The 19,868-nt window shown below is 43.3% G+C and overlaps 1 protein-coding gene across 2 annotated transcripts in view; it reads right to left on the reverse strand.

Annotated features, from left to right (window-relative positions):
* Positions 1-19,868, reverse strand: part of Cul1 (cullin 1) — a 52,463-nt gene that overhangs the window by 26,372 nt on the left and 6,223 nt on the right. For both annotated transcript variants that reach the window (XM_065428821.1, XM_065428822.2), the window contains exons 3-12: positions 13,783-13,977; positions 13,123-13,285; positions 11,659-11,826; positions 8,800-8,850; positions 8,593-8,683; positions 8,309-8,472; positions 4,891-5,136; positions 4,634-4,789; positions 3,168-3,274; positions 2,570-2,618 (exon numbers count right to left, since the gene is read on the reverse strand). In XM_065428821.1, coding sequence (XP_065284893.1) covers positions 2,570-2,618; positions 3,168-3,274; positions 4,634-4,789; positions 4,891-5,136; positions 8,309-8,472; positions 8,593-8,683; positions 8,800-8,850; positions 11,659-11,826; positions 13,123-13,285; positions 13,783-13,940 — 1,353 coding nt within the window. In that variant the 5' untranslated portion in view covers positions 13,941-13,977. The remainder of the gene's footprint in view (positions 1-2,569; positions 2,619-3,167; positions 3,275-4,633; positions 4,790-4,890; positions 5,137-8,308; positions 8,473-8,592; positions 8,684-8,799; positions 8,851-11,658; positions 11,827-13,122; positions 13,286-13,782; positions 13,978-19,868) is intronic.

Here is a 19,868-nt window from a genome sequence, read left to right on the forward strand (position 1 = left end):
TGGAATCCACTCCGTAACCCTTAATGACCATCGGTTATCTTCCCTCCTCATTACATGTCCTGCCCATGCCCATTACTTTTTTTTTGATTTCAACTAAGATATCATTAACTCGCGTTTGTTCCCTCACCCAATCTGCTCTTTTCTTATCCCTTAACGTTACACCCATCATTCTTCTTTCCATAGCTCGTTGTGTCGTCCTCAATTTAAGCAGAACCATTTTCGTAAGCCTCCAGGTTTCTGCCCCGTAGGTGAGTACTTTCTGTGGCCCTAGGGGCCATGGAAAGGTCCAAAAAATCGGGCAGCCCCCCAAAAATAAATGCATGCCTTTTACTGCCCTTAATGGCTCAAATCGCCACCAGGTACGTCTGAAGAAACTCTGAAGGCCTGCCAGTGCTCTTATTAAACATATCAGTGCTCGTACTGTGACAGGAGGCGGTGGGTGAACGTGTGTATAATTAAGGAATATGCACTGTATTCCTAGGTCGGGCAATGAAATTAGGAAATTCGCGGGCGCTAGTTCGAACCGACTGGTGCAGGACAGGGGTAATTGGAGATGGCAGGGAGAGATATTCGTCCTGCAGTGGACATAAAATAGGCTGATTATGATGATCATGTGTTCTGTGACAATTGCCCCTTCCCACTCTTGTCAAGTTTCACCACAATACATGTGTGCTTCACCGCGTCACATTGCTGTGCTGAGGCGAAGCTGCCTTTCGGGCGCTGCCATTATGCATTGTGCTAAGAGGCGGAGTCAGTGCCATTGTTGACAGCTGCTAATTCAATGAAAACATGGCACCGAAGGGCAAGAACCTTAATAGCGAATGTCGAAGCAACTCGCGTTTCCACCGTGGTGACCATTTCGCCATTTCGGACCTGCAATCACGGCATAAAGTCCGGAAAATCGGACGGCGTAGGGTTGTTGCGTCCGAAATTTCAGGCGTTTCTACATTGACTCTATGGGGTACATGTTGCCGCAAAGCCGTCCGCTTTATCAGGTGTGCCCCAAAAATTGGGCATCCGGAAAATCGGCCATTGACTGTGCACTGGCAACTCCTCCAGCTGACATCACAACAACAGACAATTCATTACGATTCCTCTCTTTTACTGAAGCCAGCATTTGGGTGACTTTCATTCCCTTTCAATAAAATGACAGCAAATTTTCCTTGATAGAAGCCCAAATTCCCTGAGAATTCCCAGTTTTCCCAGTTGGTAGACGCCCTGTTGCCTGTGTTGCTGCTGAAGTGTTGTGTAACGGCAGTGATGAGGACGACACCGAAAGCGACAGCACAGGCGATTCAGGACCGACAAAGGCAGAAGCTGCACGTTACATCAGCCCCACACGGATGTTTGCCAAGAAGAGGGGACTGGCTGAAAAGCTAGCACGCAGAGGGTTTGCGGCCGCTGTTGTCACTGCTAGGCTGCTGTGGCATCAAACGAGAATAACAAACTTTTGTCACGCGAAGTGAATAAATAGTGCATGTTTTTTGCCTTTTCATCACACTCTCATTGAGTTTCGATTTTGAGGGGGTAATCTCAAACTAGTTCAGTTAAGCAGTACTACCGTTTAGTACGTACTTTTTCCGAGCTCCGGACAACTACAGTTTAACAAGGTCTCATTGTATCAACATAAATCAACACAATCAAGAATGGCAAATGATTACCGTATTTACTTGCATAACGATCGCACTCGCGTAATGATCACACCCCTGAATTTTGTCATCAAAATGCGATTTTTTTTCATTCCCATGTAATGATCGCACCCCGAACTTGTTGCAGCGATATGTTGCCAAGCCTAGCTAATGATGATCGCGCTTACCACCTGTCGAATGCTATGCGAACGACTCTTCAAGACATACCAAGCGGTCTGCACTCACCAAACATTCTTAAGCAGATGCTCCATTTCATTTCTTTCATCACTTCCCGCACTTACATGAAAAGAACAGTACGACCAAACTTGCCTTGGCTTTATTATTCGTAGGCTTTATAATGGTTGTGGTCAACAACAACAAAAAAGGCACCTTTCGATTCTTTTTGTCGGCACTCGTGGGCACGCAATGAATCCCGAGCGGACACGATAGTAGCCACGTTTACACTGATACGTTAGAAGTGTACACCATTCATACGCCAACGCTTGCAACACAGCTATTTGCCCACCCTTTGCGGAAACGGTGTCCTATTAGAATAGATTAGGAATGCCGCAGTTTTCGCAGCATGCCCGCCATGTGTTTCTATGTCACTGGCAGCTAAACACGCCCATCTCCGTTTCTGTCCCCTCAAAGTGTACATGGCTACGTTAGTGCCGCAAACTTGCCGATAGTAACGATATTATTCTTTAGTGATACAGAACAAACTGTTTCAATGCACGTAATGTACTCACGAGAAGAAAAAAATCTCGTGGTATATCTCGAAAAAAAAATTTGGGGGGAAAATTTAACCCGCCTAGTGATCGCATCCCTGAATTTGTGTCAATTTTTTTTTTTACAAAAAAGTGCGATCATTATGCAAGTAACTACGGTAATACACAGCCCACCATCCAAACAAGGTACACATAATTCTTCCTAAAACTCACCACTTGATTAAGAGTATCCTCAAGCTCCGATTCTTCTGGATTTTTAGAGCTGCAAGAAAAATTTGGAGTGATTAACTCACAGGTACTCAGATACTAAGCATTCTACAAAAGTTTTCCATGCCACTTATTCTTACTTTTCTGCTTTGTAGCACCGCTTGTAACCTATGACTTGATTTATAAACTATCACAGGAGCAAATGACATTAAGATTCCCTGCAGAGATGGGGGTATAGGACTGACACGAGTACATCAAAGTGGGCTCATTGTAAACTGAATTATCTTTTTACAGTGCAGATGTCACACAGTCAAGGAACAAAAAATAAAACAAGTGCTCATGGTGTGTTCTGTTGCCTTATCTGTGTGTTATCTACACTGTAATGAAGCATCTGTGAACATGAAAGGGACTTGGATATCCGTTAACTTATGAGACATTACTCTTTACACAAGCGAACTGAGTGAAGGACCCCAATTTTCTGGCTCATCAGAGAATTTCACTAGGGAGTTCATTCTAGTTAAAACCTACTGTTCACTGATTATTATAGAAATTTCTTGACCACACATTCTTCATTGAGCTTATCTTCGACAACATGAAAACGCACCTCTTTTTCAGCAGAATGTCACAGTACTTCGCCAGCAGTTCAGGAGATTTACTAGATGAGTTGGCAAGCCTTGTGACAGCATTGTTGTTGATGAACTTACCACAAGCCTGGACACAAACACAAGCCATTAGAGCGGAAGGCATGCATAGTGAATGACATTGTAAATAGTGAATGAAGTGCTTAATATCAGAGCACCAACACTGCTTTTGAACTTAAGTAAAACAGAAAGCAGAAATTAACAAGTGGAAAATAAGCTGCAGGCGATTGTCATTCACAATGACAAACATTGCTCTGGTGGAAAACACTGTGGTTAAATCAACCTAAATTTTATTATGAGAATGCACACACAAGGAATGACATTTCTATTCTAAGACTTCTAAAACGAAAATTTGTTTAAGAACAAACTGAACAAGTGTTTCTCCCTGCGTCACTAACTAAAAGCACGAAACAAATACTGTTTACATTTAGCATATGTGTGCCAATGCTGCAAATTATTTACAGTGCACCTAAAAGCTTTCTGGGCAACATAGGCGAGACTTGAAGTTTGAAAACATGAATTGTCACGAGTTGCAAGCTGCAAAGGCAGTGCAGAAAGCTCCTTGGTTTCCCTGTGGAGTTAAACATCAGAGGCAACCACAACCCTTTCTTTAAAATATATTTTTCGCATGGCATCGTCCAGCACTAAAGTGTCCTGAAATACAGTCGAATCTCGATAATTTGAACTCAAAGGGGCTCGAAAATTAAGCACAAGAGGGAAAGCAAAGTAACACGCACAATCGCTGTTATCAGATGTGTACCCAAATGAACCATCTAGGCTAGGGCTGGGCAATCAATCGATTACAGGTTTAATTACAACTAAGTTTTTGATCGCGATTAATCTGTTAAGCTCACATGTCTAAAACCACAAGCGCCACCATTGATGACCCCCCCCCATTCTCTTGCTGAGCAAGGAAGGAACGAGTTGCGACCGCATGCACAGATGCGCACTGCATTTGCAGCGAAATCGTTTGAAATGTTTAGTTTCATCTTAAGTGTCCTAGTGTTAGGGGAGATAACTAGAGGCATCTTGTTTTCCTTCAGTGCGTGCATGAAAACAAATGGTGCCCTGTTCGACTTTTTCACGAACAGAGTTGACAACTTGATGCATTAAGGGTGCCAGCAGAAAGCAGGCCTGAACTTTTCATGGCACTTATAAAATTGAATGTCCATTTGTGTAGACTGTTGCTCAAGTAATAATAAAGGCTCTTCAAAAGTATGTATTGTGACAAATTCCCAGCTTCTTCTTCTCTAGTTACGTGCATGAATCCACAACCTTGATTATTTGATTAATTAATTGATTAAAAGCTACTGATTAATCAGGTTAAATATTTTACTCAATGCCCAGCTCTAATCTAGACAGAGTCCATGCCAATGCAAGCAACCCCAACTATACCAGACTGCAGCCCCGAACAACCAGGTGGACTAACCTTGTCAAGAGAAGCAACAAAGCCCACGTCGGTTCCAAAGGCATTGATCACAAGTGCATTGTACTTGCGGTGCACCTGCAGCAAGGTGGCCACGTACAGCTTGGGGTCCTGGGCAGCCGCCTCGCCTAGCCGCTCCACGGCAGACAGGCCCTGGGCCTACATTGCATCACACCGGAAGCATGTCAGCGACTGCAATGCTAATGAGACCTGTTGAAAACATTCCTACGACAAAACCCAAGCAATAATTCAAAGTGTACCTGTATGTGCTCCTCAAGCAGAGTGCGTAGTTCACCAAGCCCATCAACAATACGTGACACAAGCTGGAACATTCGTCCGAGATCATCGTCCTTGTCGTCGCTGAGCAGGTTCTTGAACTCCGCGTAGAAGATCTCCAGGTGCTTCTCTATCAGCACCTTCTCGCATGTCTTAGCAAGCGCCTCCAGCGTTGTCTCATGCAGGTACAGATGAACTCGCCGCTGCTCTTCGGTCAGACGCTGCTCCGCCTGTCAAAACAGTGAATAGTACAGAGCAAATTAGCATTCAGCTCAGCAGGGACTGTAAGAACTCGCGCACAAGCGCTTGCCAATAAATCTATATTGCAATAGCAATTATATGGACACTTGAAGCACATTCAAACCACCGCCGCAGTATGTCCCAGTGTCAACAGCACGTGCATATAGACCACAAGCAGAGTTGGGTCTTCATTATGCAAAATATAAGTGAGGCGTGCAGACAGGACACAAGAGTAGAGAAGTGGACAACACGAACGCCGACTATCAACTGAAGGGAGCACTGAGGCGAAAAATGAAAGAAGACACAAAACTCATCTGCGCATGCTAAGGAATGGTAACACCACGTGTCAATCGGGTCTACATGAGAGATAACTGTTAAGGCACTTAATCTCTTCCTTATGTAAAGTAATCGAAGGCTGACTCACGCACGCACTTCCACCCTTATAGATATGCCATGCCTCAACCATAAGACGCGTCTTATGGTTGAGGCATAACCGCTCGTGACACTCATCTTCCCAGCATTGGGACGCCTGGTAGTATTGCACCATGCCAATATGTCAAGCCCGCACACTGTCAAGCCCGCAAACAGTTTCTACCGTATCAGTAATGAATACTATAATAATATCATTAATATCGGCAAGTTTACAGCAATAACATAGCCATGTCCACTTTGAGGGGACAGAAACAGAGATGGGCACGCTTAGCTGCCAGTAACATAGAAAAACATGGCGGGCATGCTGCAAAAGCTGCGACATTTGTCTTCACTACTATCCTAATAGGGCACGTTCCCGCTAACAGTGGGCGAATGTCTAGCTGTGTTACAAGCGTTGGCGTGTGAGTAGGGTACACTTCTAATGTATCAGCGTAAGCGTGGCTACTATGATTACCGCTCGCGATTTGTTGCGTGCTCAAGAGTGCAGACAAGAGGAATTAAAAGGCACCTTTTTTGTTGCTGTTGACCACAATCATTAAAAAGCCTACAAATAATAAAGCCAAGGCAAGTTTGGCTATAGTTTTTTTTTTTTTTTCATGGACATGCAGAAAATGATGAAAAGAACGAAAGGAGGCGTCTGCTTAAGAATCTGTTTGGTGCGTGCAGACCAGATGGTGCGTCTTCCAAGAGTCGTTCGCGTAGCATTCGACAGCATTCGATAGATGGTAAGCGCGACCATCATTAGCTAGACTTGGCACACGACATATCGCTGTGGCAAGTTCAGGGTGTCATCATTACATGGAAAAGGAAAAAAATGGAATTTTGACGACAAAATTCAGGGGTGCGATCATTATGCAAGTAAATAAAGTAAGCCTGTTAAAGAATTCGACGTCATAAAAGCACATAACATTTATAAAAGCACCATACTGATGAAACTTGCTTAGTTTTGCACGAAATAGTCCTGTACCTTCTTCCTCTTGTGCAATTTCACTGCCTGTAACAGCACGCACTTCTCCACATTGTCTAATAAGTCGGAGCAGCTGCAGCCGCAATCGCCCACATATGCGCAGAAGCACCGCACTAGTGCACCCATCACCTCAGAGGATGTGGGCAAAGGATTGTTGTTGCTTTCCTTATTGTGCCTGCTTTCACTTGTGTTCGGTACGATGTCGGCAATGTAGTCTGTTTTCGGGCTCTTCCGTGATCGTGACACCACCGTCCGGCACTCACGAGCTCGTCGACCATTGATCCGCCAACTTGTCACCAGCTGTCATCAAATTGTGACAGCTGGCTCCAAACTTTAGCGGCACCAGCAATGGCTTCGTCACCCTCACAAGCACTTTCAGAGTCATCAACGGGCACGCAGAAGCTGGCACATCTGAAGCAGTTTTGGATAAACCACTTCTACATGACCACCTTGACATTATGGCCGAGCATACAAGTCGGGCACCATAGGCACCGGCTCACTTGTCCGCTTTGGCCCTAATCCCTTATTCTTCAAGATCGCACTGACAATGCACCTCGGAATCTTGTACACGGTGGCAACATCCGACTTCTTACCACGTTCGACTCAATTTATGATTTCAAGCTTCAGGGTGAAAGGCAAATTCAGTGCGCTTCGCGCTGGTCATCAGGACAACACTGCGGGAGAGGGCCTACAAGGCACAAACACAACAAACGAGAAAAGCAGTGAGGTAACTCGGACTTGCACCATTTTGCACAACGAGGGCACAAGAGCCTCTGATTGGCTGCCTGAGCAAGCACTGCAGGCAGGCCAGGATCACTTTTTGCAGGGGAGTGTCGCCGACTCGCCCGACGCGGTGCGGTCACGGTAGGGAGAGCAGGCGGATGGATCCGCACCGCCAGGCCTAACCACTTTTCGGATATGTTGGCAGGTTTCCTTGCTGCCGTTAGGGAAAGCCAACTTCTGAGGGTACTTTTGCATCACTTGATGTTCAATATATTTGGAATCACTGCAATTTTTGTTTGATATAAGCTTAACTTTTGCTATATATATATTAATATTAACTAAGCCGTGTTCAAAAATTGTTCGATATACAGGATAATTTGATAAATGGGTTTGATATACAGGTAAACGGGTTCAATATGGTCGGGTTTGATTGTACTCTACTGCCTAAACGTGTGCTAGACAAGTAGCCTGCATTTCGTGCAGTGTAACTGCGTCATGTGTCATCTGTGTCATGTGTCACATGGAGGAGTGTCAGGGCCTGCACAAAATAAGCACCCTGTGGCAACTTTGCACTAATGATTGCCACTTTCCACTAGTTGAATCAGAATGATCATTATCTTGATTGTTGTTTCAGAGCTTGAAGGCTGAACATCGCAAAATGTGGGCCACAAACACAAGGAAAGGCCAGCCACACGGACTAGCGAAGCATGGCTGGTTTCCCAGAGCAGCAGTTTTTTTAGAATTTGAAGTATCGCTAGCATATTTGGTAGTTGTACTTAAAAGTGCCCACTTACTGTATATATAATTTTATTTCTTAGAGGGATCTATCACAAGAAAATATGAGCCCTAGTTGCAGTTTGCATACATTTTACATGCTTTATGTCACCATGACTGTACGATATAGGCAAGGAACAAACACCATTGCAGACATACCCACTGCCACAATAAAGTAACTTTAGCATTTATGGAGGAAAGCCCAGTTATATCACATTTTTTCCAGCAGGACACAACAAGAATTTTTTTGAAAAGGCGAGACATGCCTTTTTCATGTACTCGGTGACAGGGTTCTGCCTCAGGAACTCCATGCTCTCCCTGTTGTAGAACCGTTCAGTGTCCTCCAGGAACGTATTCTCAAACGCATCCTTGTACACTGACAGGTTAGGCCCCTTGGCTGATGGATCTTCCTCATTCAGGCCAAGCTCGACTGCAGCAAACAAAGGCATTACCCAACTTTACATAAAATCTTATAATTTTTTTAAACCATTGGGTACTGCCAATCAAAAGTTAGGCATGCACCTACAGACCATGGCAATGAGTTCCTCACCATAGCAGAACATGACGCCACTGACCAGCCTCGTGTTGATCGGCTCGCCATTCCGCTCCTTTTCAATTAGCTTAAGCACAGCATTGGTCACCTAAGTGGAATGAAAACAGCAACATGAGCACAAGCATTAAAATAATGTTAAGGCAGAATGCCAGGGCTACTAGCACAATGTACACATAAAAGGTTTAAGCATATCAAGGTACACACCTGTTTGTGCAATGGTGTGAAGAAGCAGTCCCTCCAGGACACCAAGGCCAACTAAAAACAATGAAACAAAGAGGGAAAAGCATGGCACAATGTCAAACATGAAAATAGTTACCAAATATGCACTTACAAAAATTTTAAGATACTGCATGCAAGCAGCAGGTAGAAAAGTAGCCCAAAAATGGCAATTCAACTAGTTCCAATAGTTTTGGTTTTGTTTTGGCATGGCTTTTGATCTTGGCTTTAGGCTTGGTTTGTATCTGGGTGGATTTTACATCCTAAACCTACAATCGGGCATTAATGACGCTGCAGTACAGTGGAATCTTGTTGATTAACTTCGTGGGGCAAAAACTTGATTGGTACAAGGCGGAGTTCAAACTAACAAGCTTCTTTGACACAAAGCTACAATGCCACCTGTGTGTTATCGCACAAGGATCAAATTTAATCATGCTAAAACATAAGCTAGTAGAGACCCTTGCTGCTAATATTTTATCCACATCGTAGCTGCACTCTCTTGTATGGAATTCCCGCTCAAGAGGAAGTTTAAGGAGCTCAACTCTGACAGTGCCCATTCAAATACATGTAAAACACAAACGCTTTTCCAAATTGACCCCTGGGCCGAAATCAATCAAATTTATTGCATTTGAGAGAAAATTTTAAATTCTAGTGAATGTTAAAGCAAAATTTTGATTTAGAGCCTGAATTTATTTACAAGAATTTAAAAACTTGTTTAAATAAAATGGAAGCCTGAATTTTACTCATTTTTCTCTCTTAATGAAAAACACGTACACTTGAGCCTTGTTATTACGAGATGGGATATAATGAAATAATCAATAATGGATGATGGATAATGGACGAAGTAAATGTAATTCCCCTTGAAATCCCCATAGATATTCATGTAATTAAAACCTTGTTCTAACGATGTGAAATTGTTCTGCAAATGGATGTGATGAAGTAGATTCGCCTCCGTAACCAAAAGTACCAATCGCTGCACACAGAGCATTTCACTTTCAGCCCGGTTTGTTCCCCACTCGTTCGGCACGGCAGTGCGAAATTCCCCACACTGAATACGCCGTCGGGCAACATTGGTCTTTACCACCACCATGCTTAGCCGCAAACACAGTGGCTGCGCACAGGCAACACTCCTTTCTTATTTTATCGCACCCCTCTCTTGACGCGGCACATAGCTGGCAAAGCTAGGCCGCATGGCGCATCCTCGGAGATAGCAATCTTGGAGGCCACGCCTAGGTGCACCGCACCACGTATATATGACGATGCTTACACGAGGCATTCCAAAAAAAAAAAAAAAACAGTGCCTCCCCTTCTATTTCTCTCACTGCAGTGTGCCATGCAGCGTATCAGACAGTTTGGCTTTCATGGGCCAAATACGTCTGTGTATAAGGCCGGCAGTGTTTTTGGTGCTGTGCTAAGCTCTACCAGTCATACAGTTCCAACGAGTTCACAACATAACGCGTAACCGAAAACTTTCTCCAAAAGTCATCGAGGTCTGTCGTGTTCAAGGGAGCACATGGCATACAACATGGTGCACCGACTACGCAGTTGGGGCGGTACTCTTGGGTGATCGACAGAGCACCGACACGGTCGACGAGAACAGCTAGCATGCTGTGATGCGAAGCACGCCAGCTGTTCTGTCAACCGCGTCGGCGCTCTGCCGGTTTCACAGCAATATGAACAAACCAAGTGGGAAAAGGAAGTGAAAGACCATCACAAATGGAACATGAGGATGCTATCGTAAGGGCTGTCACAACAGGTGCTAAAAAGTCGCGCGCTGCGCACGCCGAAGAGTCTTTGCTACTGTTTTATTAAAATTTCACTGCATATGCGGCCGCAGAGCCGTAGTCTTCTTTGCATGCAAAAATTGTGCACACCACTGGGTAAATGACAATAGCCGATACAACGAAGTAATTTTGGCTTCCCGTTTAACTTCATTATAAGAAGGTTCAAGTGCATCGCCCTTTACAAACAGCATCCAGTGGAGCACCTAAAGCAGACAAAGTTGACACATGAATTCACTTCAATGTTTACAAGGGTATTGCAAAACTCATACTCACATAAAGGTGTATTGCAGAGCAATGTATAATACATCAATTTTGTCTGCTTTAGATGCACTTTTGGATGAAATTGCAAGAAGTGTGATAACATTTTTAAATGGCACGTTACAGAGTTGTAAACTTAATAGCTTCGTTTTCTCAATTTTTTTATTTTTGATAATTTTTATTATAAAGTTGACTGCCTAAATCAAGAATCCTTTTCCAAAGTCACTAGATTTTTAACACTTTCTTTTAAATACAACAAACTTCACCAAACTTGGTGCAGTTATTGCCGAGAAAAATTATTTCTCCTTTTCCATGTATTTAGATGGGAGCCCACCCCAAGCTAAAGCTTCCCCAACGTGTGGATGCAGAGGGAGAACAAGTAAAGCACTTTCAATACTTTTCAGATGTTTCATGACAGTCTTACACAAGATGTGATTCGAAAAATTAAGAACAATGACAACAGTGAGAAAAGCGGCAACCAAGCCAACTCGAATGGAGCTGCCAGTCCTGCCACACCGCTACCCTATGACCCTTGCCAATTCACACTTGAAATGTCAATACAGCATGCGCCAATGCTGTTTAGCCAGAGCATGGTGCGAAAGGTTTCACATATTGACACAGAATTTCAAGTTTGAATTCAAGCATCAGATTACCATGATAAGCACTAGGTATAAGCAGGTAATTTCATTCAAGTTAACTGTCTTAATCACCAAAAGCATTACAAACCGAAATACATGGCAGCTGTGGTAGGACTGAAACGTCAGTTAGAATCACAAGTGAGGAAAGCAAAAAAAAGCAAGCACACCTGGTAAATCTCATAGATGTTCTTCCTTCCTTCATCGCACTCTCGCTTAACCCAGTGCCGGTTGAGGTAGGAGCAGATGCCATTGAGCACCTTGCTAGAGAACTGGTACTCTTCCCACTCCTTAGTGTAGAACCGTAGGACATCTTCATCCATAAGGTCAATTCCATCCTGCATATAATGCACATCACTTACAGCATCCTTAACAGGTTTGCAATGTCATATCCTTACTAGGTGCCCACAACATAGCCTAACCTAGACAGCTGCCGAGAGATGACGCAGCTACTAGCTGTTTATATGCTTGCGATGCATTACAATAAAGAGAGTTCCTGTGCGGCATGTGTGGAGTTCACATCCAGTCAGTCTGTCTGGTGACAAGTTTTCTGCATACTACTTCATTCTTTAAAGGGGCCCTGAACCACTTTTTATAGAAGTGGAGAAAAACATCTGAAGTGAAAATAGGCTACTTCAGAAATACTTTGCTGCAAAAAGTACTTCAATGTGCTCAGCGGAAGCGGAGTTATTGGCAATGAAACACGACCTCTGCTGTGCTCCCGTTCCTTCTTCAATGCCTTGCACTACGAAGGCTACGGTGCAGTGGGGCGTGCCCACAACGCTCTGCCTTCTAAATGCCATTGTGGTGCACAGTTCAAATTTAATTTTGGATGTTAACGTAAATGCCACGACTTCCGCCTTTAGTGCCTAAGACGTGCTAAACATAAGCCAAACGCGGTTGTACTCAGCAAGCCGCAGTGTGCTAAGCCAGCGGACTGATGGCGGCACCCCACGGCGGCCGTGCATCTAAGCCATGTAGCTGACCACAGCTTGATGTCAGCTATCAGCCAATAGCAGCCATCTAAGGCAATGACAAAATAAAGCGTCCAGGAGAGAGTGAGGATAGGGCCTTCTGCTGAAAAGAGTGTTTAAGAGAAAGGCGACTTCACGATCCACTTGCGGGCTCTCCACGCACCACGTGCGACAGCGAAACTTGGCCGAGATGTTCACAGCAGCGTGTGCTATCCGCAGACTATGTTACTTCACTAAGGCCGAGGGGTGGTTAAGGGCCCCTTTAAATATATTGCACAGCTTTTCCATGAATTGCTTTTTTTACTCGCACTCAACACTGCACATACCACTTCTCCAAATCAAATGTAAGCAAGCCTCTTTTTATCAAATGGGTTCTGTGCGAACTTTCTGCATTCGATTAGATTGGCAAATTTCACCATTTGAACACATAATATAACCAGAAGATTTAGCTCCTTGCAACTACAACTGTACATGAGATACATGAACACTAATTTTCCACCACATTTACAGAGCTGCAAACAGCTTCAACGATAACATTGCAATAAAATTCCTCAGCTTCAAAATAAATACGCGTGAAAAGGACACAACAGGCTCTGCCACAGTGAGAACCCTTATGCAAAGAAACCCTACTCCGACACATTTCAAGAGAGAAGCACTTACCCTAAGGAGGGTAACAAGGTAATTCTTGAGGAACTCTTTCAAACGCTTGTACAGCTCATAGCCAACAAACTGTGCACCACCAACAGGCTGATTCTTCTTGGTTTTGGCAGTTGGTGTCCGTGAGCCACCTTGATGCACGCTGGTACAGTAGTCGTAGACATGTCTGAGCAGTTGTCAGCTAGTCAAGAAGCACAATTCCACAAATGCAAGTACTATGCAAAACTCTGTCTCAATCAGATATAAACAGATGATATGTTACAGCTAAGATGATATACCTAACAGGTTCTAAGAGAACAGTTTGGGGCTATTTGTTCGTACATGTTAAGTGAAACAAGCTACTCTAACAATGGCGCTGCTTTCTGCATTTTTCTTCTGCACCTTTGTTGTTCAAGTAGTGGAATGCTTCAACTAACATGCCACCCTCTGTTAAAATATACGAGGGGAGGAGTGATGGAGAGAATCGGCACTTGCATAGATCTCACAAGTCAAATTATCACAAGCGTAGGCACTGTGGCTGTTAAATAGAAAACATTTCCATGTATTGCAACAATGTGTCACATGATCAGCAATCAACTGCAACGGCTGGCTTACGATCACACTGCTGCTGCTGGCAGCAGGTCCGAGTTTTTAGTCCAAGCAACATGTTTTAAAGAAGGATACGTATAGAGCTGCATGTAGCGAGTCTTGGACATGTTGTCCTGCTTGTTGGTGTACACCTGCTCGATGCCCTCGCGCAGGTCGCCCCATATCTGGTCCAGGTCGATTTGCTTTAGCCCATGGCTATTCTGCGCACGTACCGACTGGCTGCCAGACGCCATGCTGACTGGCTCAGGCCCCACCCTCTAGTCAGCTCTCCTGCGGTAGAACCGCACCAGGCAATGCACAATGACTGCAGAACAGTAGTGCTTGAACAGTGAACAAGCACTTTCGTGGCAGATCTGCAGGCTTGGTTATGGTGCGACCATACCTGCAACCCTCCATATATGTCCAATTCACAAAGGGCAAAAACTGTCTACAAACTACACACACAATGCCAAGATACACTACTGATGTCAGTCAGCCATTATAGTCTTACATGCATGCAAAAGTGTGCAGCATGCTGCTGCATGAGCATACCTGTAGAAAAGGCCTGAAGAAGACACTATTGGCAAGCCAAAAGATATGGCCCTTGTTGACTGAGCTGCCGTTACACACCGTGTTAGCATAGTGGCTCTGGTGTTGTGCTGCTATGCCTGAGGGCACGGGATCAAACCCAGGCCGCCGCGGTCACATTTCAATGCAGGCAAAATTCAAGAACACCTGTGTACCAGGTACCGGGGGTACGTGAAAGAACCCCAGGTATTAACTACAGCAAGCCCCGTAATCATATTGTCGTTTAGGCACTAAACACACACACCCTTTGTGCTGTTATTGCACAAAGGGTGTGTGTGTTTAAACACCTAAATCAAGCCTACAATTTAAAAAAAAAAGAAGCTGCAGTGAAACACCAGACGGTTCTACTGGCCCATGAGCACAAGCTACGTGTTATACCAACATAGGCTCCACATGATACGAAGAGATCACAAAGCTTCTCATTGATCCGACCAAGAGAATTCCGCTTAGATTGTTCTAACAATACACGGAAAAACAATTATTTTCAGCCATGAGAATTTCACTGAAATTTAAGAATCCCACAGGTTTATCTGCGCATATCCATAAAGAGTGAGCTTGTCATTTTGGCAGTTGTTTTTCATCAAGCTGCTCCATGGTGGGTCAGTTCAGTAAAAAGTGAGGTCCAGTCATCTTATACGCATTGTTTTAAAGGGCAATACAAAAAAAAGATAAATTGACCTGCATATGAGACGAGGTTTCATAAGCCAGAAATGATGCAATAACAAAAGACAGGTGGTACTGCCACATTTCAGCTGAAGTAAAGTTCTTGCTAAGACATTGTGCATTTTTACGCCTGCTTGGGCTTAGTTTATTTCTTTATCTTCAAAGATGTACATACTACACTGCATTTTAAGATATCCAAAGAATAAACTTGGCAAGCGTTGAGAAACATTACTGTGCCACAATGCTTTGAATATGACAAAATAAGTTTGAAATGCATGACATCAAGCTGTCGTACGAACTCTGGGATTTCAGGACGAAATTCAAGAAACTTACGTTGAGCCTTCACTTTTTTTGCTAGTAATCAAGACCTTGCAGCAAAATTAACAAAAATAGAGTTCTGAAGGACTACTTTATCAGCCTTAACTGATTTGGTATGTCTCTTTAGCGTCCCTTCAACACTGAGTGAAGAATGGTGCACAAAATTGCGTTTTTTAACATTTTGGCTGCATCTGCTGCTGCATTGTAGGCCATGCTTTTAGCCAACAAGAGTGACATCTTTAACCTTTCAAGAAGCCCAAACAGAAGCAGCAATACTGAAACCACCCTAATTTGAAGGCAAACCTACTAAGTGGCTCCGCCTAATTGAAATTGCTAGCTGTGACGTGATCTTGCCCAAGCATTTCACTTTGCTCTGGCAAATTTTTGCCTTTGTGAAACCGGAGCACCCACACCATGACTCGGGTAATCCCACAAATGCTTTTTATGCAATTTTTTTTTCCAGCAACATATGGGCAACGTACGATTTTTGAGAAAGCCAAGTGAAATGCCAGCCTTAGTGACAGCACACTGATGCACAGCGCCGACCAGCAGCAAAAGCATGCGTATAAGCCAACTTTTCGTTTATTCAAATCCAATAAAAGTCTCCTTTTAAGTCTTCTTTGTTTTAATCCCATCTCATTCGTTCTGTGTCATGGCTACTTGGTCGCACCGGGAACAGCAGATTTTGAGTAATGGGATCACTGAGTTGAAAAATTCCAATAAGATGAACAGATTTTTATGGTCCCTTGAAGTCTGCCTTGACGAGGGTCTACTGTAACTACTACATGGGAGGCATCGCATATGTGAGCCTATTTACCACTGATTCAGTGGAGCGCCCAAAGCACTTAACTTGCATTTGTGACCAAAATATAGTACTAGGGTTTCAAATTGGGCAAGTTGGTAAGAATCTAAGTTGGTAACTTCCACGAAACAGTGCATGTCAAATACTGAAAACATGTGCTTTGAGATAGCCTGACATCCACAAGTTGCAGCTGTAATATGTGAAGTAGTTATTCTGTAAAATGTGTTGATCAAAACCAACTGTACTGAGAAAGGCACAGAGTAAGGCTTCTATGACCATGCTAACTGCATGGCTTTTGCAGAGTTACCTGCTAATATAACCATGGAAATTCCATCAATATTCTCTTGCTAGGAAACATTTCCAAAATAAAGTGACCTCAAATCAGCTGCGCAACCATATACTCTCAAATCGGCAATGAGGATACTCATAACACTCGTTCATCAGCTAGTGTATAGCTGTTTGGAGGGAGCCAAGAATTAATTTTATTTGTCTATTTCACTTGAGTTTTTGCCACTGGCTTGCACTCTGCCACACTACCGGAATCAGCTGCTTCACACAATGAATAAAAGAACAAACAAAGGAAACCGAAAATGACAAATCATTGCAAAATAAGGCCCCTGGCATGAAGGCCATATTTGCCACTTCATTGCCACAACCAACCTACAAAGGTGAAACTGGCTACCTGTCAAATGCAATTTATTAATTCTTTCAAATAAAACAAGGAAAGCAGGCAGTGCAGATACAAATTTGTCCCACAAATGGTATCACAAAACAGAAAGGGCTGATGCCACTATTTTCTATACATCCACACGACAACGTAGCATACAATATACAGGGTGTCCCAGCTAAATTTAGCCAGAGTTCAAACATACGCATGTGCCACGTAGCTGGACAGAACCAAAGTAGTGCTGTTTGCCGTCACCTGGAGATACTCATCTTTAATTTCACCTAATTAGATAATTAGTCCTAATTATTTAATCAACTTCTCAAACAATTACATGAGAACTGTCAATTAGGAAATTGTAGAGCAACACGAAAAACTCCCAATACAGCTTTCTGTTGCTCAATACATGCTACATAAGATTATTTTTCCGAACATGAAAGAAGCCCACAGATGCACGCAAAATTGCCGTGCAACTGGCCGCTCGAGGCACTTTCACGCTCTCGCATTCTCGCAGGCTTCTTCCACGATCAGAAAAACACTTTTATGTAGCATGTACTGAGGAACAGAAAGCTGTATTGGGAGTTTTTCGTGTCGCTCTAAGATTTCCTCATTGACACTTTTCATCTAATTATAACGTTTGAGAAGTTGATTAATTAAGTAAGACTAATTATCAAATGATGCAGAATGAAAAAGAAAAATTTGAGCATCTCCAAACGACAGCAAACAACATTACCTTGGTTCTGTCCAGCAACGTGGCATTTGCATATTTTTATCCTCTGGCTAAAGTTAGCAGGGACACTCTGTATCTAGGGAGCCAGCACGTTAAAGGGTAAACAACGTAGATGTTTTATATGCACTGTGAATATTTGCATCGTGACTGAAGGAAGCGAAATCTGCCCTTCAGGCACCTGCTGCTTTCCAGAAGACACTGAAGTACAGCCTTTGTGACAAGAGGTGAAGCCACAAGCCGCCTGAGTGTTGCCAAGCACCCGCTATGTTCAGGTCACTCCCATGAACTCCTGGTGCAAGAAATCTTTGGAGTGTAAGGACCTATTCCCCATTTCTACAATATTTTCTAGCAATACAGACAGAACAGACACGTGATGACAAGAGTCAACTGCGGCCACCCACACAGTGGCTTTGTTCTTTCTGGCAGACAGCACTACATGCAAATTTTAAGTAGTGTAAATAATGTGGTCAGTACTGTGTGTGGCGAACTAGCAGGTGCATCAATATGATACTAAAGGAACTAAGCCAGGAGTCAGTTACATAATCATTGTGAGAAAAGCGGACCCAAATATTTTCATTCCCGCACAACGAAGGTGTGACAGACGTACCTCACATATCAAGAAGGCCAAAGATTGTATTAGCAGCACTTCTGTGACAATGAACAGAAAGACACTCCAGAAGGTACATCAACTGTTCCATTGTGTTTGTCTTTGTTTTCTCTCTATTTTACTCCTTATCCCTCATGTAAAAATTTCAACCGGTGCAGCTTATGCAACTATATAAGGTCATTCCTTGTAACATAGTGGTCAGTTCACCTATCTTTCCATCTGTTTGCCCCTTGGCACTTTGGTTCACAGTAATAAACACGAACTTGCTAGCCCCAAATTTCAGCTCGAGTACTTATGCTCAATGCATTGCAAGGAACCATAAAACAGGAGCAAAATGTAATTTTATTCCTTGCTTGAGAGGACACCATTGATAGTCCCGGCAAAAGCAGTGGCAGCAGTGCACATGTAGCTCACATGTGTTAGTACATAATCTTCAGTCAGCTGCCCATATTTACAGCATTTCCATAGCTGGCATGCAACATCATTAGTCAAGCCACAGGGTGTTTGTGAATGAAGGAAGCCAACACTGCAGCCAGACGTGCAGTACATGGCCTTGGCTAGATCTGTGGGGTACTTTTCCTGCTGCACACTAAGCAATACCATTTGGAATTTGTGATTATCACAAAGTTCCCTAGACATTTTCATTGTTTCAAAATTTCCCAACTGCACCAGACGAACTCAACAACAAAAGGCATCTATGCACTATTGGTAGGAACCAATACTGCATAGATGCAATAATAGTAGCAAGCAGCATGCCTTAGTGACTAACTATGGAGAATAATGGTCATTCATTCTTCTAGGTACACATTTTAAGCAGACAACTGTCACTCCTTACAAGTGCTGCACATTCAGTGAAAGCGCACCAACCTCTTGAGTGACGATGCTCAAGGCATTTACGAACCTACATATCTCCTACACAAAGATAAAATAAGCAAAGCTGTCTAAAGTAAATATGCAAGCTGAAAAGTACTTCTGCTACTGTCACAACACTGTCTTGAAGACAGTGTTTCTAGTGGGTATACTGCCAAAATCTGTTTAAAATTACTAGCTTCACAACAACCGAGTAGTACAGTTGAACACTTCTACAGCAAAATGGCCTGTGTAACAAAGGGTTTCATACGCCCCGCCCAAATTCCTACCTCGCCATGTGTATTCTTAACGGCTCTATGGTGAAGATGCATACAATGAAGGAATATAGGCGTCCCTGAGGACTGATTTGTTGCTTTACAGCAACCGCACATAGTGGCAGCATCACTGCCCTCCGTAGCTACCGCAGAGCAGCGGTGCGCATATAAACTGCTGCCATGCCAAAGGGTTTGGACACGGCCATAGCTATGGTAGAGTTGCAACATATCCAAAGGTTCATTTGTTAACCTACACACTTACATAAATGCAAAACAAATGCAATAGAGAGTTTAAAATATTGAGTGTGCCTAATTTGATACCTATAAGAGCTCAGGTGTCTGTAAAAGATTCTTGTTGGAATGGGGGTTACCAAAAGGGGGGGTAAAATTTTGGCGAATTTTATCCTTGCATGACCCTTTATACAATACAATGCTGTATACACTAATCCTGGATAGAAAGTCACATACAAGCAGATGTGCATGGAATTGGTTTAACATATTCTTGCCACCAGCTTTTCTGAAGATTGACACCGATTTGATCTCGACTATTAAGCCATCAAAGAAAACAAAAAGCACTTAAAGGTCCCCTGAAATGGTTCAGACAAATGTTTCAGACGCGTAGGTTACAGCTAAAGTAAATAATTCGCACCACAATTTGTGTGAAGCATCTCATATTAAGACAGCTA

Source organism: Dermacentor albipictus, chromosome 4, assembly GCF_038994185.2.
Source record: "Dermacentor albipictus isolate Rhodes 1998 colony chromosome 4, USDA_Dalb.pri_finalv2, whole genome shotgun sequence".
NCBI lineage: Eukaryota > Metazoa > Arthropoda > Arachnida > Ixodida > Ixodidae > Dermacentor > Dermacentor albipictus.